The sequence below is a fragment of the Fusarium poae genome, chromosome 3 (assembly GCF_019609905.1).
Source record: "Fusarium poae strain DAOMC 252244 chromosome 3, whole genome shotgun sequence".
NCBI classification, from domain to species: Eukaryota; Fungi; Ascomycota; class Sordariomycetes; order Hypocreales; family Nectriaceae; genus Fusarium; species Fusarium poae.
In genome coordinates this window covers 3,354,828-3,372,721 of record NC_058401.1, presented here as the reverse complement: position 1 = coordinate 3,372,721, position 17,894 = coordinate 3,354,828, and the positions used below count along the sequence as shown (strand labels likewise).

General features: G+C 46.2%; 2 protein-coding genes across 2 annotated transcripts; one reads left to right on the top strand and one right to left on the bottom strand.

Annotated features, from left to right (window-relative positions):
- Nucleotides 1-8,922: 8,922 nt before the first annotated feature.
- Nucleotides 8,923-9,387, bottom strand: FPOAC1_008509 (uncharacterized protein; the record flags this gene model as incomplete). The annotated part of the gene is made up of 1 exon (XM_044852950.1): nt 8,923-9,387. One exon carries the CDS (start codon nt 9,385-9,387, stop codon nt 8,923-8,925), a length of 465 nt encoding a protein of 154 aa, XP_044705620.1.
- A 5,696-nt stretch (nt 9,388-15,083) lies between these two features.
- FPOAC1_008508 (uncharacterized protein) lies at nt 15,084-15,949 on the top strand (the record flags this gene model as incomplete). The annotated part of the gene is made up of 4 exons (XM_044852949.1): nt 15,084-15,116; nt 15,167-15,214; nt 15,510-15,594; nt 15,825-15,949. The coding sequence occupies 4 exons, from the start codon at nt 15,084-15,086 to the stop codon at nt 15,947-15,949; spliced, it is 291 nt and encodes a 96-aa protein (XP_044705619.1).
- Nucleotides 15,950-17,894: the final 1,945 nt, after the last annotated feature.

Here is a 17,894-nt window from a genome sequence, read left to right as displayed (position 1 = left end):
AAGAGAGATTTCAAGCCCGGTGTACCCAATTATTTTTAAAGTGCAGATGCCATCCAACGGCCCTTGAAACCCCAGCAAAACAACTTGACGGACCGATTTTATATTATATGGGGTCCATTCGGGGAACCAAACCGTTTGACCAAAAAATCTAGACTTGCAGGCTACTGCCATCCGATGGGTATCTCTGTTTACTCTAGTAAGGGTTTGGTTTGGTCCCCTATGAACTAGAATCCTTTGGAGATGGTAGGTGGATGCTCTGTTAGGTCAACTGATCTGTAAACTAACGGAATAAGCTGAGATGTCAGCCAGCTTAGAAACAAAGATAGGCGAAAGCGGAATTTCACGATAGCACAAAAAAAAAACACAAAGACTACGCCGCACCAGTGCAGATACATACTACATCAAATTGGCGCAAAAAAGTAGAGTGGCAATATCATTAGTCTATTACCTAAAGATAAAGACATCAAAAAAGAGTCAGGTACGGCTGCTATTCACTGTTGGGTTGATTCGTGTACACGTCAGGCAATTTTGACCTGAAAATACCCAAACAAAAGATATGCATCCTTGAATGGTGTGTATGTATGTACACACACAAAGTATCTTGGCTGTGCCTGAACTGAACTGAACTGAACTGAACTGAACTGAACTGAACTGAACTGAACTGAACTGAACTGAACTGAACTGAACTGAACTGAACTGAACTGAACCCTGGAATGCTATACCGATACCCGAACAGAATCTTACTGACGGGCTGACGGGCTGACAGCCTTACTGTAACCCCCCTGCCATATCAATGTATCATAGAGATCCTGCACAAGAGGACAAGAGCCCATTTCACTGGATGCTGATAGACAAGATGTACTCAGACATGCATTTCAATGACGGGAGAATTGCGATAATTCCATCCAAGCACGTTTACTTTTTGTCAATCTTTACTGAGAAGAACAATGTAAGCTGAGCTGATAAAATACGGGTACGTACCAAACTGACGGGACATTAATAATAAACTCGCTAAAACTGTCGCTGTCAAAACCCCAAATCGCGGGCTGAAAAGAATTTTCGTACAGGGGTTGGTTTGAGTACTAATGTACCAAGGTCCAACTGTACATAGACAGACCTACATACACCAATAGATCCATCACACGGATATCATCAGCCTCGATAGTTTCATTGTCTAGACACTCATGTCACATCACACTAGGAGTAATTTCAGGCATCCCTGAAGAGAGAAAATTTTCATTCTATTCTAGGTAGGCAGGGCACAGAAAAGCAAACACTGCGAGAATGAGAACAAGGACAAGGGCCTCAGGGTATCAGAAAAATTGGCCGCTGGAAGCATAAGAGACGAAATTAGTGGGCCACTTTATGCTCCTCAGCCTATAGCTCTTAGACTAGTTATTTTTGTAACCTAAGACTTGGGAGGTCATTTTTTCTGCTACCCACTAGAAGGGCCAAGGCAAAGATCTCTCTCGGGATATCGAACAATAGTGCAAACTCTAGATCTCCCCCCATCCCTCCCCAGATCCTGCAAGCGTCCACTCTTTTTTACTCAATGAGCCAAGCTTTATGACGATCGTTACCAACGTCTTACTAGAGAAATTTTGGTTCCAGGGGAAAGACTGAGATGGTGGTGAGGAGAACCGGAGGAACCGTCTGGTTTGGGTTTGGATTTCTCTCTTTGAATGACCTCCTCATCGGCTCTACCTTTGTTGGCCTTTTCGCCTCCCGCTATTTGGGAGTCTGAGTGGTCGATTGATTTCAAGGTTTGGAGCTTACGAAGCCCTCCCCGCGATAACCGGTCCCTCATCGTTATTCCAAGAGGGAAAGGCCAAAGCCTGTTTGGCTCGCGCTGAATGCGGATGTGACCCTACAATGTCGACATTATGAAGAATTAAGGACCTTACTAGTAAGTCTTGGGGAAAAGCCAAAGCCTCGTCACGCCAGGAACATCGACTCTATACCCAATTCTGGGAGGGAGTTTTCGTATGAAGCTATCCACCACCCGGGATGTGAATGAATCAACAAAACTAAAAGAAATGAGGCCGTTGGGTCTGAGTCTAGACAGAGAGAGACATCATCGAGTAGACGCCTCAATTTGCCTCTTTGCAACACAAAGAGTAACAGCCATTTGATGATGCCGTCTTCATCCGTGGACACTGGACATCATGTAAAAGACTCCGCAAAATCGGGGTCGACCGGTCCTACGCGGGGAACAGGAGCTGGGGAAAGCTCCTTAGTTAGTCAAGTCTACTTTAATGTCTTGGTTCGTGACTGTCCGGCTCTTGACGACAATAACCGATGACGGAGAGACTATGAACCTGTCTCAGTTGAGCCGACAGTTCTTCTCTCAGTAGGTGTTTCCGAAATCCAGTCAGCCCTTCGTACATATGTACAGCATGGGATATCTATTCATATGCAGAGAAACAAAAAGGAAATCAGAAACACACCCAATCGCCTCGAGCCCCCTTGTTGTTACCGGCTGCCTCCCCCGGTTGCTGGTGCTGAGATACTCGCGTTACACAACTTCGAAACTCCCAAGACAAAGAAAGAAGCGGCTATAGGTCCGAGAGACAAGACGTTCAAAAATAAATAAAATAAAAAGAAATTGTCATTAAAGAGGCGGAGATAACAAGGTAACAAGATTCCTTGCGTTTGCAGCAAACATCCCTTCATTCAGCCTTCAGCCTCCAGCCTCCAGCCTCCAACCTCCCTGGCCCAATAAACGATTGTTGTTCCACAAAGTTTCTCGAAGCTCCAGGATCTCGATGATTGACTGAGCTGCTGGGAACAAAGATAAGAAGACATTTTATGGCTTTAATCCATTCCAGACGTGTCTTAAACCAGCCACATGTGCGTTCAAACCAAAATCTACAGGGAGAGACAGAGAGATGTGCACCATGCATTTTGCCTACAGCCATGTTTATGCTCATGCTCAAAATACCAGGTCTCAAGATACACCAAGTTAGGTTCCTGAGCCCTCAAGTGCAACGTGATCTACCAACACAAGGCGTATCGCCATTGAATCTTGTGCAATGTTTAGTACTTCTACCAATCCGAATCAATAAGAAACCAACACCTTCGGATGAACCGGCTAGTTTGAGGCTTGCGCATGTTTCGGGGCTCTTTCTACGTAGAAGAAATCTGGCGAGACAAGTATTTCTGGGCTGACGTGCCGGGCTGGTTATCACGTCCCAGCTCTACGGACGACAAGACACTAACTTCAACACTACACAGGCTAGCGAATTGGATAGAGCAAACATCAATTGGAATTCATGGCTTGAAGTCGCGAACGCAGTGGAACATTTGCTTTAAGAGACATGGCTGACTTTGAACCCCGTGTCAATAGGTCACACCCTTTTGAAAGAGGGTGTCTCATAGAAAGAAGTCTTGTATTGCCTTCTGTAGGCGAGATAACCGTAATGGTGTCAGAACTTACATTCGTTTGGAATTTGGGGATTGATTGGAGCGCCATTTGCATGGCGTAAAGAGGCAAGACGGTACATCATTGTCATCAACAGTGAGGCAATTGGTCTTGGTAAGAGAAGCAAAAAAAAAAAGAAGAAGAAAAGGGCTATTATTGTCAATACGAACGAGAATTGTGTCAGACGGATTAACCCATGTTAGCCGTATCTTCCGTTACTGGGCAGTGCAAAGACAGAATCAATAACCAGCGATGCATGTAGTCAGAAAATAGGTATAGTACCAGTGCTGTGTATAGATACGAGGGAACTTATTACCTGCTCGGCATAAACGGGCGATCCGCCCTTCTGAAACGGCCTTTGTATGTGTCAAAGCGAGAGCCTATCGAAGTAGAAGATGACGATCAAATCAGAGTTGAGAACAACAATAATAAGGCATCAGTCTGGTTGAATGCGGTTGTATCAGTCAATATCAGAGATGTCTATTCGGCCTTTGAGCCGCAGTTGGTTGTGGAGGGTAGGATTCCACGTGGTGTAACCACACCATAGGGACAAGATCCGACCCGTCAATTGTTGAGCATGGATATCATACTTACAGTACATACATTGCAGTATTGCGTATATGCCGCAGCAATGTGCGGCATATAAGGGATATTCAAGGGTGCCTGTGTACTCGATCCGACTCGCTCGTCGAGTTGACAACTCCCTCCTTTGTAGCAGATAGAGAGGCTGGCGGATGAATCTTACCGTCTGTCCGTATGTATGTACCTACATGTGTGTAATATCCTCTTTTGGCCAGAGGCATAAGTATGTACTCGTACAACGTTTCACGGCACTCGCATGGATGAATGGATGTCCAAGTGTCACAACCGCCCTGCCTTTCCTTTGTCCTACATCCATCTCTCGAGTAACACAACAGGAACCGGATCACAAGCGACGAACCGGAAGACATTGTAATTAGCATAAAATAAGAGATACATACATCAATAGGGAAAAAGTGGTCCTTTGGAATGATTACATCGAGAATAGCAATGAAATGTCTAGCCATTGTTTTGTTTCCGCACATTTCACCTTGCAATGGTAGTTACATGATTGATTGGACAAGTTCAGCCAGCCTCCTCTTGAGTCGAGACATGTAAGAGCCTCAGAATCCAATTACCGAACTGACACCCGGCAGTGGGGGTCTTTTTCTTTTCTCTAATCCAATTGGTTAAGCAGTTGTTGGGAGGGAAAAGCAATTACTAGAGACATATTGTTCATTGATGAACATGTTACAGAGTGCAAATGCCGTACATAGTACCTTGATTGTTAATACTACAAAAAGCCACCATGGATAATTGTAACCCTGTAATCAATTTACAATGCACAATTCATTATCCAGGTTTACACAAAGATGGATATTCGCAGCGGGTCCTGCAGGCCGAAACTGAGTTCAAACTCAAATCAACTCAATTCGACTCTCACACTCTCTCTGTCCAGGATCAGGGAAGTTCCAAACTTGTTCCTTGAACCAGGCCAAGGCAAGAATCATAAGTAAGCGGTAATAATAACATGGGTCGTGGAAAACGCCGACGTCACCCAGCGGTCCATGCTACTAAATGGAAGCGACGAAGTTCAAGGTGAGTCTCTGGAAGCACAACCATTCCATTCACAGCGTAACGCAACCTCCGGGCCGTCCCCGCCGATCAATTAGAACAAGTTTTCTTTCCCCTTTTTCATCTGCTTCCAATAGCTAACTACAGGGTTTGGTATGGCATGATAGAGACATAAGAGAGGTTGCCACGTAGGTTGGTAGTGGATATACATACTACTATAATGTACATGACAACTCAAAACAAGGACGAGAGAAAAAAAAGGCCAAAGAAGATTCATTTAGTGAAACATCCTAAAAAAAGACGATCGATCGATTGAAGCCAGAGTGAATGCGTAAGCCAAACGAAACAGCCTTATCCAGGAACATCCCTCTGCGCAGATTTGCTGTTGAAGCATAACATAACCCCATAGTCCCGAAACAAGCCACGAACCCACTTTTGCTCTCGCAATGTACTTGATCCTGATGCAAAACAATGCAAAGCAAAACGCAGATGCAGATGTAAATGCAAAAAAGGAAGAACCGGAATCTTGGGGTTTCACTGCCGGTGGAAGCGAGGCGAGGCGGAACGGAGAGGATCCATCTGCCGATGGAGATGGAAAACAGCCCATCTCAACATCGTCCCATGTTTTAAACGGAGTAATATTGCAGTACAGTACGGATACTCGCTCAGTTTCGGATATCAGAGGGTAGAAATGGGCAGATTATCATATGTATGTGTATTGGTCTAGCGTACGATCCATCACCCGGAGAACATAGATGGAGATCTGGCCATGATTTCATCATGTAGTAATTTATTTAATTATTTTTTGTTTCTCAAGAGGGAGAAAAAACTGGGCTTGTCTCCTTACATAAAGTTACGTACATTGAAAAAAACTCCACGTCTAAAGACTCACGATGGTCGGGCCCTGCCGAGGGGGATGATGTCGATCTCGGTCGACAATCCCGTAGGTACGTACTTTTCTCGGCATTGAACCTTTTACTCTGAGCTATGCACCATCTCTGCTTTGGTTGGAGGAGAGAGAAAGAAGAGAGATGCCCTTGTTCAATGTTCAATATCTGGTTGGGTCCTTTACACGCCCATCTAACTACTCCATCACCACCCCAAAACCTTGGAATGGTCCAACAACAGAGATGAAAAATTCCACTCGTCAATGCAAAGAAAGAAAGAAAAGAAAAGACCCCTGAAAAGAATTCCAAGGTCCCCTGATCTGATAATCGCCAAAGGCCAAGCTCTTTCTCATCCACCAAAAATCCACTCGTGAAATTTTTCTGTCAGACACGTGCGAAACCATCGTGTTAGCTCTGATCAACCAATTCAGTTGAGCATCGCCGATGATGACATAGAAACAAGAACCAAGCGGATGCGCTGGCACACACAGACAGTCCACCTTTGTTAGTACTAACTAGTAACCAGACGATCGCCTCAACATGGACTACAAAGTTACGGCCCGCATGACGTTCAGACAGCCAATCCCATTGACGAACCCCTTTGCTAGATGGGTCCCTGTACCTTTATTAGCTACCAGGTTTTCGGGTGAGGCTAAAGAAAAATCTTGTTTGCGGTTACGGATACAGTTACGTTGCGGAACATGGAAGAAATAACTCGATCATTCAGATGACACTGACAAAAATGACACTGAGGCTTTCCACCTCCACTCTGTATAGGCGATGCCCGAATATTCTTGTCATGTCGTCTGTGCATTGACTGAAATTTCGATTATTTACATCCACAGAGGGGGGCAGAGGGGCGTGGAAGGGGACCACCGTCCCTACTTGCATGCTCCATTGACGTCTGATGGGAAGAAGCTTTTGCACTCAGTAACTAGTTAGACTGCCATGTATGTATGAGAATCATCCAATATTACTCCCTTATCCCTATCAAGGGGTGCGCGCGCACCAAGGGGGCAAAAGTTAACGAAGGCCTGAACCACTAAACACAGCACATACCACCAACAAAAACAAGCGGATACACATAGAGTTTGACGCCGATTAACTTGGCTTACACATTGTCAATGCCTTCGGTATACCATGGTAGGAGATGGATACTATCGGGTACAACATACTACGCTTAGTACGTAGATGACTCTTTCTTTCTCGCTTTGTAAAGGCGGTGGAAGCATAAAAACATAAACTTGGATGAATAACAAATAGACAGCACACGTTTCGGGTACCAACCTCAACGACGTCTGTCTAACAAAGTCTCTCTGTTTGACTGTCATTTTTTAAGACCCGTATGACACAGACACAGGCACAAGTACGTACACACACAAAGAGTTAGTTATACAATTACAGCACAAAGTTGCGAATCTCGGTTTAGACAAAAGTAAAAAAAGAAGTTCCCCCGTTATCGGCAAGCAAATCCAAGAAAACAAGATTGAATTGAATCAGAGGATATACTTTATTACCAAAAGGTCACTCTTATTACTTGTTTCAAGTTGTATTCTATTAGTCAGTTGTTCAATCAATGTCTCCATTCTACTTGTCAGGAAGCGTCGTGCCCATCCATCCTGTTGGATCTGAACTTGAGCTGGTACTTAGTCGCCGGAGATCGGAGCTGATCACTACAGGTATGGATGGCTCACAGCAAGTAGTCTAACCTTCTTGGCCAAGCTTCAAGTCTGGGGAACGAAGCTGAAAAGGCATTTTCCTTTGACAGGCAAGTCGTAATCCATCCTGTCCTGTCCTATTCTCAATCCAGTTCTGTCTATTATACTGTCCCACCCCTGTTAGAGACCGGCCCGGAACTCTCAAGTTGGTGAACTGTAGACCTTTTAATCCTTGCCGGTCCTGAAGCACATCAGTTTAGCTCGAAATTATGCGAAAAAGAGCCTCGCTGTGATTTTTCCTGTCGTCTGCTTGGGGTCTCCCTGTTAACTAGTTAAGCGTTGAGAGTGAGATGCATATGTATGTATGTATACGTGGATCCGAAAAATGTAAGAGACGCAAAAAAAAAGTCGATGCACATTTTTGGCCTGCCTATCCCAGTCGAGCGGCCTGGCGGTGACTGTCCGCTTGGTTGTAAATCCCCCGAGAAAAAGCAAACAAACCCACTTGGTATGTAAGAAGGCTCAAGAATGCCCAATGGTAGTAGGTTATGCCCTTTGAGACAAAAGGTGACAAGGGACGATGACAGCTCAGACAGAAAGAAAGAAAGAAAGAGACTGGATAGAAACACATAGAATTTGTGCAGATTTCACATTCAAGAAAGAAAACTTGGCTTGCTTTGTTTGGAGGGAGAACGAAAAAAGATCTCTTTGGCTATAGTATGCTATGGTATCCAATCATGTGCTATGCTGTGCAGTGTAGTGCAGTCTTCCCGCAGTTCCTGTCGATGCCCAGTTGCCCCGTAGTCAAAAGCGCAAGTTATACCTCCCAATAGAATCATCGACCGGCTTCTTGCCTGGTCGGTCCTGTACGCCTGACCCAAATGTCCCCAGCCGTCGTATCCCGGTATCATGAAAACCTCCCGTGCTCCCGTAATCCATGCTCTGAAACTTCATGTGATATCAATCCGCCCTGTATTTGGTACAAGATATCCCTTCTTGCTTGGGGTTCGTATATCCGTGAACCCCAATGGACAAAAGAACCGCCCCAAATGATCCCCACCCATAAAAGGCTGGTTGACATGATGAAAAGAAATCGTCATGGATCCATGTTAAAACAAACTTTTTTTTAATGCAGTGCTCCGGTATAATGCCCTTCTTTGGTACAAAATAGATTCTTCGACAAGATAAGGAAAAGTGAAGGCGTTGAGGTGTGAGTTGAGTTGAGGTGTTGTGTTGTGTTGATGCGATGATGTTTGAGTTGTTGAATAAGTTGTGTGTTGAATGAGTTGCGTGGTAATATGTTTTTAGGTGTTATTTCGTGTGTATGATGTCGTGTTATTGTTGAGTAGAAGTAGTGAAGTGCTTAGTAGGATCGTCGTCGCTGCGTCCTCACGTTGTCAAAAGATACGGCGTACGCTCGGAGTTCCTTCCTCGCCTTGTCGGACAGTTGACTTTGCTCTCCTGTTGTTGAGGTGCTCTGCATGGAGCACAGGCTGCTGTGGGAGCTGGAGGGAGTGAGGGATCGGTGGTTGGCAGTCGACTCAGTGCCGTAGGGCTTGAAGGTGGGTTGGCTCATGTGCCTTGATCCGTATGGCTTTGCGTTGGAGAAATCGTAGGCGGGGGAGAGGTAGAAGCCCGAGCTAGAGGATTTCGATGACCATTGGCAGGAAGGAGAAGTGAGGCCGGGTGAGCTGGCTTGAGAACTTGTTGTTGATGTCTTCTCAAAGTCGGCCAGTCTGCATGACTCGGAGCAGTAGGCATCAGAAGATGATTGCACTTGCTTGTCGCAGGCAAGGCAGAAAGAGTGAGCCCAAGAATCGAAGTCCATGGCTGCGGTGATGTGTGTGGTTGTATGAGTGTGGTAGAAAGTAGTGTTTGTAGGGTTAACCCAAGAAAGTGTCGACTTGTACTCCTTTGTGTTCAAGTATTATCGAGTAAAGTATTGCAACAGTTTGATATAGTAGAGAGAGCAATTGAAGGATCGCAAGTGAGAGAGTCGAGATGATGGTGAAGGAGATCTGAGTTGAGAGGTTCGAGGGGGAGGGTTATGTATATTCTTGGTCAGTGGCCCAGGCACAGCCTTGGTCGATGATCAGTTGCACGACCAGGATTGCGCTAGAGGTACACTTGCTAGGAATTCGTGGAGGAGGGTACCAAGGCACACCTCTTCTCCACCAGGAAAGAGTACGTATCAGTGGAGTGTTGGACTTTGGTGGGGGCGCCTTGCCGCTCTCAATGCCCTGCAGACAGAGGTTAGGCCGGTACGTACTGCTTCATGCTGAGAAAAATTGGTCCACATCGCTCAGTGATGGGACGCCCGCCGGGCGTGGGTTGTGCTCGTTCCAACTGGGTGTGTGGTGTGCACACCACGCCAGGGCGTCTCACACCTCCCATACACAGGGAGTGTTGGAGGAGGAGGGAGTGCCAGCCAGGATGAGCTTTGGCAAGTGGAGTTTACATCTCAGTGAGCTTCCACTGCTTTTCAGGGACCGTACGGACGTACCTAACTGAGAGTCTGTTGCAGGGCAGAGGAGGACAAGACAAGCCTCCACGACAAAGGACCCAACCAAGACATTCAGACACCAGACAAAGGCGTGTGATTTTTGCTGGCTGGCTGGCTGGTACTGCACTGCACTGCACTGCGCTTCTTTTACTACTTGGCTGACTGAACTGAACTGTGCTGCGCCTGAGCCCTGACCAAGCCAAGCCGTGTTTTATTCTTTTCCTCTGTTCCATCCTGGCCAACGCTATTACTGTACGAGATTGCGACGGATAGCCGAAAATTTTTCAATGATTGCATTACGGCCGGTTCATGTCCACGAGAACAATCACCTATATCGCAAGCTCGATGAGGTGACTCAGATGGGTTATTAGATGGGGACCTTGAGAGGGTCCCCGGATCCCACCGCAGAGGCATCAGCCGAGATTTTTCGCTGGCTGGGCAGAGGGTAGCGACACCGGAGGTGGGCAATGGGCTGTTGGTCGTTCAGTTCGTTCAGGTCGCCTCTGGTTTTCCGTTAGCTACCGTGCAATTCTGCACGGTTCTGCCCGCTGGCTCGAGGTTTCGGAGTGCCCCAAGTGCCCCCTCCCCACAAAGATCAGAGGATGTGTGCATCTCATCGGGTCTCCGTGGTGTGAGGTGAGGCCATTCAAGATTTGACATGGTCAATTGTGCTTGTCTTATGGGAATTTGTTGCTGGCATTCTGTCAAGATTTCTTCTTGGCCTGGTGATGGATGTCCCCGCTCGTTGAATGGCCAATTGATCCATTGTGAGATTAGATCGAGTCCAATGGAGGGGTGTTACAGGTTACAGGCGAACCCTCTGTGCTTTCGCCCTCTGTAATGTAAGCTGCATTGCTGTAACTGCTGTAACTCAGCGTTGCGGCGTAGCGTAATCTGCTTGACGGTTGATTTAGTTTGATATCCATTCATTGCTTGACCCACAGGAACGGGACGGATAGAAGGACTGTTGTTGCCTGAGGCAAAAACATGGACAGATTCGATCTGCGCCCGCAAGAGCAACGCAATGAGCTTAGTGCCTCACAGCTCTAGTCTTTCCAGGGCATAGCGCCTATCAATGCCTCCCCTTCCCCCACATCCCTGTCTGCCGTCCGTCTCTATCTCCATCGCTCTCCACCTTTATTTCAACTCTGGCTACATACTGCTTCACTTCGTTCTCCACTTTGAGCACGCAAAATAACCATTGATTTCAACAACGTGCTTCAGTTTAATGCTCCGTTCAGGTCGGTCAGGTCAGGTTCAGGAGGTTCAGGAGGTTCAGGGTTCAGGATCAACATACCCTCCAACAGATACGGAGTAGTATAGTTACTCTCCGATATACTGCCGGAAATAGGAGAATTCTTTTGAGTTATCACAAAGCAGTTGTATCCGATTGTACATGTAGTTGCACAAATGGTATAGATAATCCCAAGAGACCAAATTAAGAAACAGACTCGGTCGTTGATAACAACATTGTACATACTATACTGTATCTTTGTTTTCGTAATGGCGACGATCTCGCTTCCTGGTCATTGTATCAAATTGAGGGTAGTACTATCATAATTCTGTGTCTACTAAACCAGACGTATCTGATATCATTTGCCGCTCAGTACATATCGTCAAGAAGAACACAACCTTACCCAACATGACACAACAGTAGACCACCTGACTCTTGACTCTAGCTGTCTATTGACGCCATAGCTATAGCCATAGGTCTAGACTTTGCCGAAGCAGACGCGCAATCGAAGTTTGTGAGACGCTCGAAACGCTCATCGCAACAGCAAGTGACGCCATATTCCGCAACTGTGTTGCCGAATTGCATGTCTGTTCTGCCCAGTCCAGACAATGTGCTCATCCATCTACTGTATCAAACCATACAAAGCCCCTCTACCGGGTTTATGGATGCTCTACTGCACTGCGCTGCACCGTACCGTCTACTGCACAGTATTATCTGCAGCAATAACCAGTTTCGACTGCCGCTCTGCCACTATCAAAAGGATGCGCTAGGCCCATCACACCTTGATAGCCAACAAGCCAATGGCCATCAAGCTCCTCACCACAATCCTTCAGTTTTCACTCACTTGTCACAAAGTTCTGCTCTATTTTTCGCCTTCATATAAACTAAATTAACTCAAGTAGGCACTATACACTAGGAGGCGACCGTTGCTGAAACCACAAAGTCTCTACTAATACTGAACTAAACCAACACCGTCCAACTGTTGGGTTGCAGTAGACCCAGACCCAAAAACATATCAACCACAATCACAATCCGCGCATTATGCTTAGGTATGTTCGCCACCAAGCAATAGTTTAGTTTACTTTTTCATGGTGGTGTTAGTGTTTGCAACCAACCCCAACCCAAACACAGATCACCAGTGAGAGATCAACCATCCTTCAGGAACATACCTGGACCCTGGATTTGCATTATTGTAGATTCTGCAATAGAAACAAGATCAAAATTCTTCATCTCGTCGCCACAAGCCACATTCTGACGCATATTGATCTCATCGAGGCTTACTTTTTTTCTTTTATTTTCTTTTTCCCTTCCTATTCACATAAAATGCCCGAACGGTTATCGTGCAGCGCAGCTCATTGTCTCACCCATAGCACAGGAATCGCCTCCAGTTGAATGTCACTCAGGGCCCAGTAGGAAGGAGTAAGAGATATGGGAAGATCACAGATCACACAGCAGCAGTGCCTATTGAACAAGAGAGACCAACCAGGTACTCGGTTCTCTCGAAGCAAACCCCGCTTATAACCAAGTACTACTAACCTCTAGACTCTTTACTTTGGAGCATTGTCCATCATGAATGACCCCTCTTTCTATCACGTCTCATCTCCTGAAGTAACTAGTGCTTGTGTCAGTTGAAGCGTCGATGACATGAACGGACCTTTTGCGAGTCAAACTAGTTAGGTTGCGCATTGGACATCTTTATTTACCCCAGGTTCTCGCCGGGGAATTGCGCGCTATCCTGTCATGTCAGTCGGAGGATTGATTTGAAATGGAAAAAAGTGGTCGCGACTGTATCGTGATCGTCATCAACTAATAGTTAGTAACTAAAACTACGGAGGCAGTAAACTGCAAAATGCAGTGCTGATCCCCTTTGGACACTGTCGCTGCGCAGTTCTACAAACCCATTCCATTTTTGATCAAGACTGCGTCTGGGGGCGGAGACAGACAAGGGACGGGGGGCTTTTCAGAGCGAATCATTTGTGAGTTTTGATCTGCAACCTCCATCCAACTGCATCCCCGGTCCTGATACTGCCGCCTGACCACATATTCCAACCTCTCTTTGAAAACAACAAGGTCGCATCGTGTGCAAGTAGCACGCCCTCTGATGCCGTAGTCCCAGTACAATGCAGCGGGTCAATACTCTCAGTTTCTCTCTGGGGTGCATAGACAGGCGCTGTTGAAGAGAATGATCGCTTATTACAGTAACTCCTGTCCCATGCTAGGCTTGACGAGTTTCTGATACCACATAACTACTTCCCCGGATTCTTGTGGAATAGGCCATTCAGGGCCTTGTCACGATACTAGCGAGCATGCATAATCAGTTCGGTCATAGTACGCATATTCCCGCACTCCCAGAAATATCTACCTCCTGTCACGTCTTATCTTGTCATGTCTCGGGGCAGACAGTGAATCCCCACTGAGCAACATCAACCCTAGGTAGTCCGATGATGCTGATACTGAGACTGAAGACGCAATGAAACGCAATTTATCCAGGATAACCAATCTTATGGCAGACAGTGGGCATATTAATTAGCATTTGCCAATCATCAGGTTTTTGCTCGGCATACCGCGGCACTCAGACGGGGTTTCATTCGGCTTTTCCATGGTTATAGGGCCTCAAAAGTTATTCCCCTCAAACCAAGGTTTTTCTACCAATTGATCCTTGAGGTTTTTTTCTTCTTCTTTTGTTTGCGTCGTTGATGCCCATAACAATTAACAATTTGGGTCTTTTCGCCCGAAAGTCTAATTCATATGCATTACGTTCTAATGAGGAGTCCAACGTCAATTCATGATCGAATCACAATTTCACACAACAGTCAATTGCTGATCTTACAACGCGTCTTGTCTCCAGCACGTTGACGATCAGGCATGAATCAATAAATCAATGGATCAAGATGAAGTTTGAGAGTCAGGATCAGAGACGGAGTCATTTATCACTTTAATTCCACTTGTATCGCGACGGTTGGATGGAGCCAAGTTGATTATTAGTCAGTCGCGATAATTCTCCACGTTAGTAGTTAATTGATTCATTGATTAAAAGATAGCTCGGGTTACATCAGTCATGACGGCTTCTCCAGATGGAGATTTAACGCCCGCAAACACTATCATCAGCAAAAGATATAGCGCATATTAACAAAATGTGCCTGTATTCTCGATAAGATAGACAACCGAGAAGAGAGGGTCCTAAAGGTTTTCCCCCCACGATTTCCCATCGTTACCTTGGTTTAGCTCGTCGGACAAAGTGACGAGATAGGAAACATGGCCCTTTCTACGGCTGCGGTTGAAGCCGCTCGCGCAATCCCCCTGCCAGGACCTGAACTCTATTTTCGCTGTAAGTTGAAATCTGGAGTCTAGACCGATGATGATTTTCCCCTGGTTCATCGTCAACGCCGAGAATCGTTATCCGATTATCGTGGGAGTTTTTTTATCGTCGTCGTCGGCCTTGACGTATGTAGTCTCTGCTTACACATACATGACAGCAGGCCTAAAAACTTACGCTAACTTGTTACTGCTGATTATAATTACAGGGACAGGGCTTGATGCACTGGCCACGCGGGAGCTGGGGGGAGCTCTCTCCACTAACTCGAAAAGATTCCGGCGCTGAAGGGTTCAAATCTTGGCGTGTACGGGACGGGAGGTATGAACGAACAATGAACAAGTTCAAGGCGATCACGACTCTTCCCTGGCAATTTTTGCTGGTTACTTAGTAGGTACTAAGTCTGTGCAGAAGCAGGACCATCTTCAGTACAGGACAACTTGCATGTAGTTAGTACGAAGACTGTTGCTGCCAATGTCACACGGATCTAATACCAGCCCATCTCGTGTAAGCCAATATCCGAAAAGATGTATTACTGATAATCAATTCGTCCACAGGTAACCCTGGTCTATCATAATTCCCAAACGAGATTACCGCACAAACATGTCAGCAATGTATTTCCCAGTCGAGTCTCTGTGGCGTTTATTCTCTTTCCAAAAATGAAAAGAATGCGCAGCCTCAACCACGGTTTCTGTCCAACCATTTCGACCCAAGACATGCAGAGTCACATCGTCAAGTCGAAAAATGCAGCGCATCACCGGAATAGGGGACGAACTATCTCAGCTGAGGGTGTTCGAACTACTACAAGGATTGATGACCTTCACCTGAGGGAAACATCTCAGGATTGGGCGTGATCTGCCACTACTGGTTGGATCACTGATCACCTCACCCTCTGATCAGGCTGACCAGCTTGACCAAGAAGCTTCTAGCTTAGCTTATCAGCCTGCCAGCCCCTATATTGAAGAGCAAGACGGACAAGAACAAAGTCCGTGCTTAGCCTGATGGTGGACTTTGTCGAGTAGAGATAGGATCGTGGTCCAGCCCGGCTAACTAGCTAAAAAGCAGGCTGCTGCAGATAAATATCCCTTCAATTGGATTCATCAAGTGGAAGAACAATTCCACTGGTCTCAACGCTAAGGCTGTCGGACAAGTGACTGATACAGCGCTACAGAGTACAATTCTCGATCTACGAAAAAGAAACGACTAACTTCACAGATCGCTCGCCTAGGATGACGCGAGAGCAACCGTACCGCACCGCACCGCACCGCCGCAGACGGCGGCATCGCATCGTCAAGGTCAAGGGTAAGGGTCTAAGAGGGAGGGCTTGGGCAGAAAACTAGGGCAATGTCGGTTGTTCAGAAGACCTAATATACACAAGATTACTCTGTACTATTCATCGCCTGGATAAGGTTATCCCGATAATAGCTTGAAGCTTTTTTTTTTTTTTGTTATTGTTCATCTGCCGATAATACAGCGTCGGCTTGAGTCGGTTCCTGTTACAGTTTTCGTGCCGAGGAAGCAAGTACTACTCTACTCTACGCACAACCTGTGCCTTGCAGCATCAGCCATGGAAAAGGGTCTTGTCGGGTGCTACTCCGAAATCTCTCATGCATGTCAATATTGCGGGCTTTAGAAGAGGCAACCAACAGACTTGCAGTGCGGGCTCAAAACAGCCAGCCGCATCCTGGAATTGTGCGATAAGACCCGATTCTTCAGGGTGGTGGTGTGTTGGTGGTGTGGTATGACTGTGATTGATGGTGTGGCCTCGTGCACCAAGGGTAACATAAGAAAAGGGCCAGGTGAGCCATCTCATTCGTTGAATAACCACCATGATCTGAGAGCAACTGAGATTGAGCCTTAGATTGATTACATTTTTTTTAACATCTTGTCCGAAAATTTTCAAGTCTCCTGAGGCTAAGTCCCTCCCCTGTCCCGTGTCTCTGAAGCCTGGCGGGACATCTGATCCTCTGTACGGGTATTGTTAGCCTTTTGATGGCATCCATCGGGCTACGCCAAGAGATATCCCCAGAGTTGCCTGCACTTAACAAGGCATCAGGGTTCCCTGACAGATAGGATAGGGGACCGGGATGACAGGAATAGCTTGGACAGAGACTTCTGCCAAGTTGGGCATGATCTGCGATACCCTATCGCTCGCTACCTTGCCTTTCCAAGGTTAGAGCGGCAGGTTGCTGTCTAATGCCACACCACGACTAAGAGACAGACTGCAGTAGGCTCCAAAGTCCAAGGCTTTAAATCAAGAGGTGGCTTTTATTGGTGTTTTCACAGTCTTTGTAACTGACTACTGAATTCCCGATTTCATCTGTCTCCTCTTATTAGCCATGGTATCTCTCATGGTTGGTTGACTGATTGCTTTTTCCCACAGTTTCGTCCCTTTTTTTGCTGGCTACTGTAACTAGGTAGGCAAGGCTTGACCCAGAATGTGAAGGCGTCTTTTGTCCGAGAATGCCAAGCTTCATCTCCACTGGAATTGGGGGATTGGGATGACCAGATCGACCGATTGCTTGCATGACGACATTACTTGAACCTTTTTTTTTTCTCTTCTTCGTCTTTGTTCCCCTTTCGCTTGGACCTATCCTGCTTTGTCCTTGGGCTTGAGGCTCAGCCCGGACCCTCGTGAGCTGATGCCATCGTGAGATTGGGTTGTGCAATGAGATGGAATTCCACTGGAGTGGAGAGTTTTACTGGAGACTTGGGAAAGTTTTTTTTTTATCTCTCTAATCCCCAGTTACACCATCGTGACTGTATTCAGGAACAATTGCGTCACTCTTGTCGCATCAATGAGGGTCCCTTTGTTTTAATTTTTCCCGATTTATATCATGACTGTTACAATGGTTGACATAACGACTTCTGCTTAATAATTGTGGATAGAATTAAAACGTCTTCAGTAAAAGGAACTTGTTTTGGGTCTGATCAAGTCATTCATCAGCACGTTTCGCATACTGACGCGTGCCTGTCAATCACTTGTTTGAGGTGACTGATTCATTGTTAGTTTCTGACTGTGACTGTACTGTGACTGTGATTGTGACTGTAAGAGGTGGATCTTGTTCTTTTTTTTCTTCTCTTTTTTTTTCACTATCTAGACAACTTCTCAAATGTGACCTCTCCTTGCCTTGTCCCTGTCCTTGATTGACTTTGATCACCCTTGGACCTTGATTGATCCTTGGTTTACTTACATTAGTACTTAGCAGTCGCTCAGGTCCGAGTCGGACTAAAAACCCGCCCGCTCTTCCCGCTGAAAGTTACAATTTATAAGGGGGTGTGCGT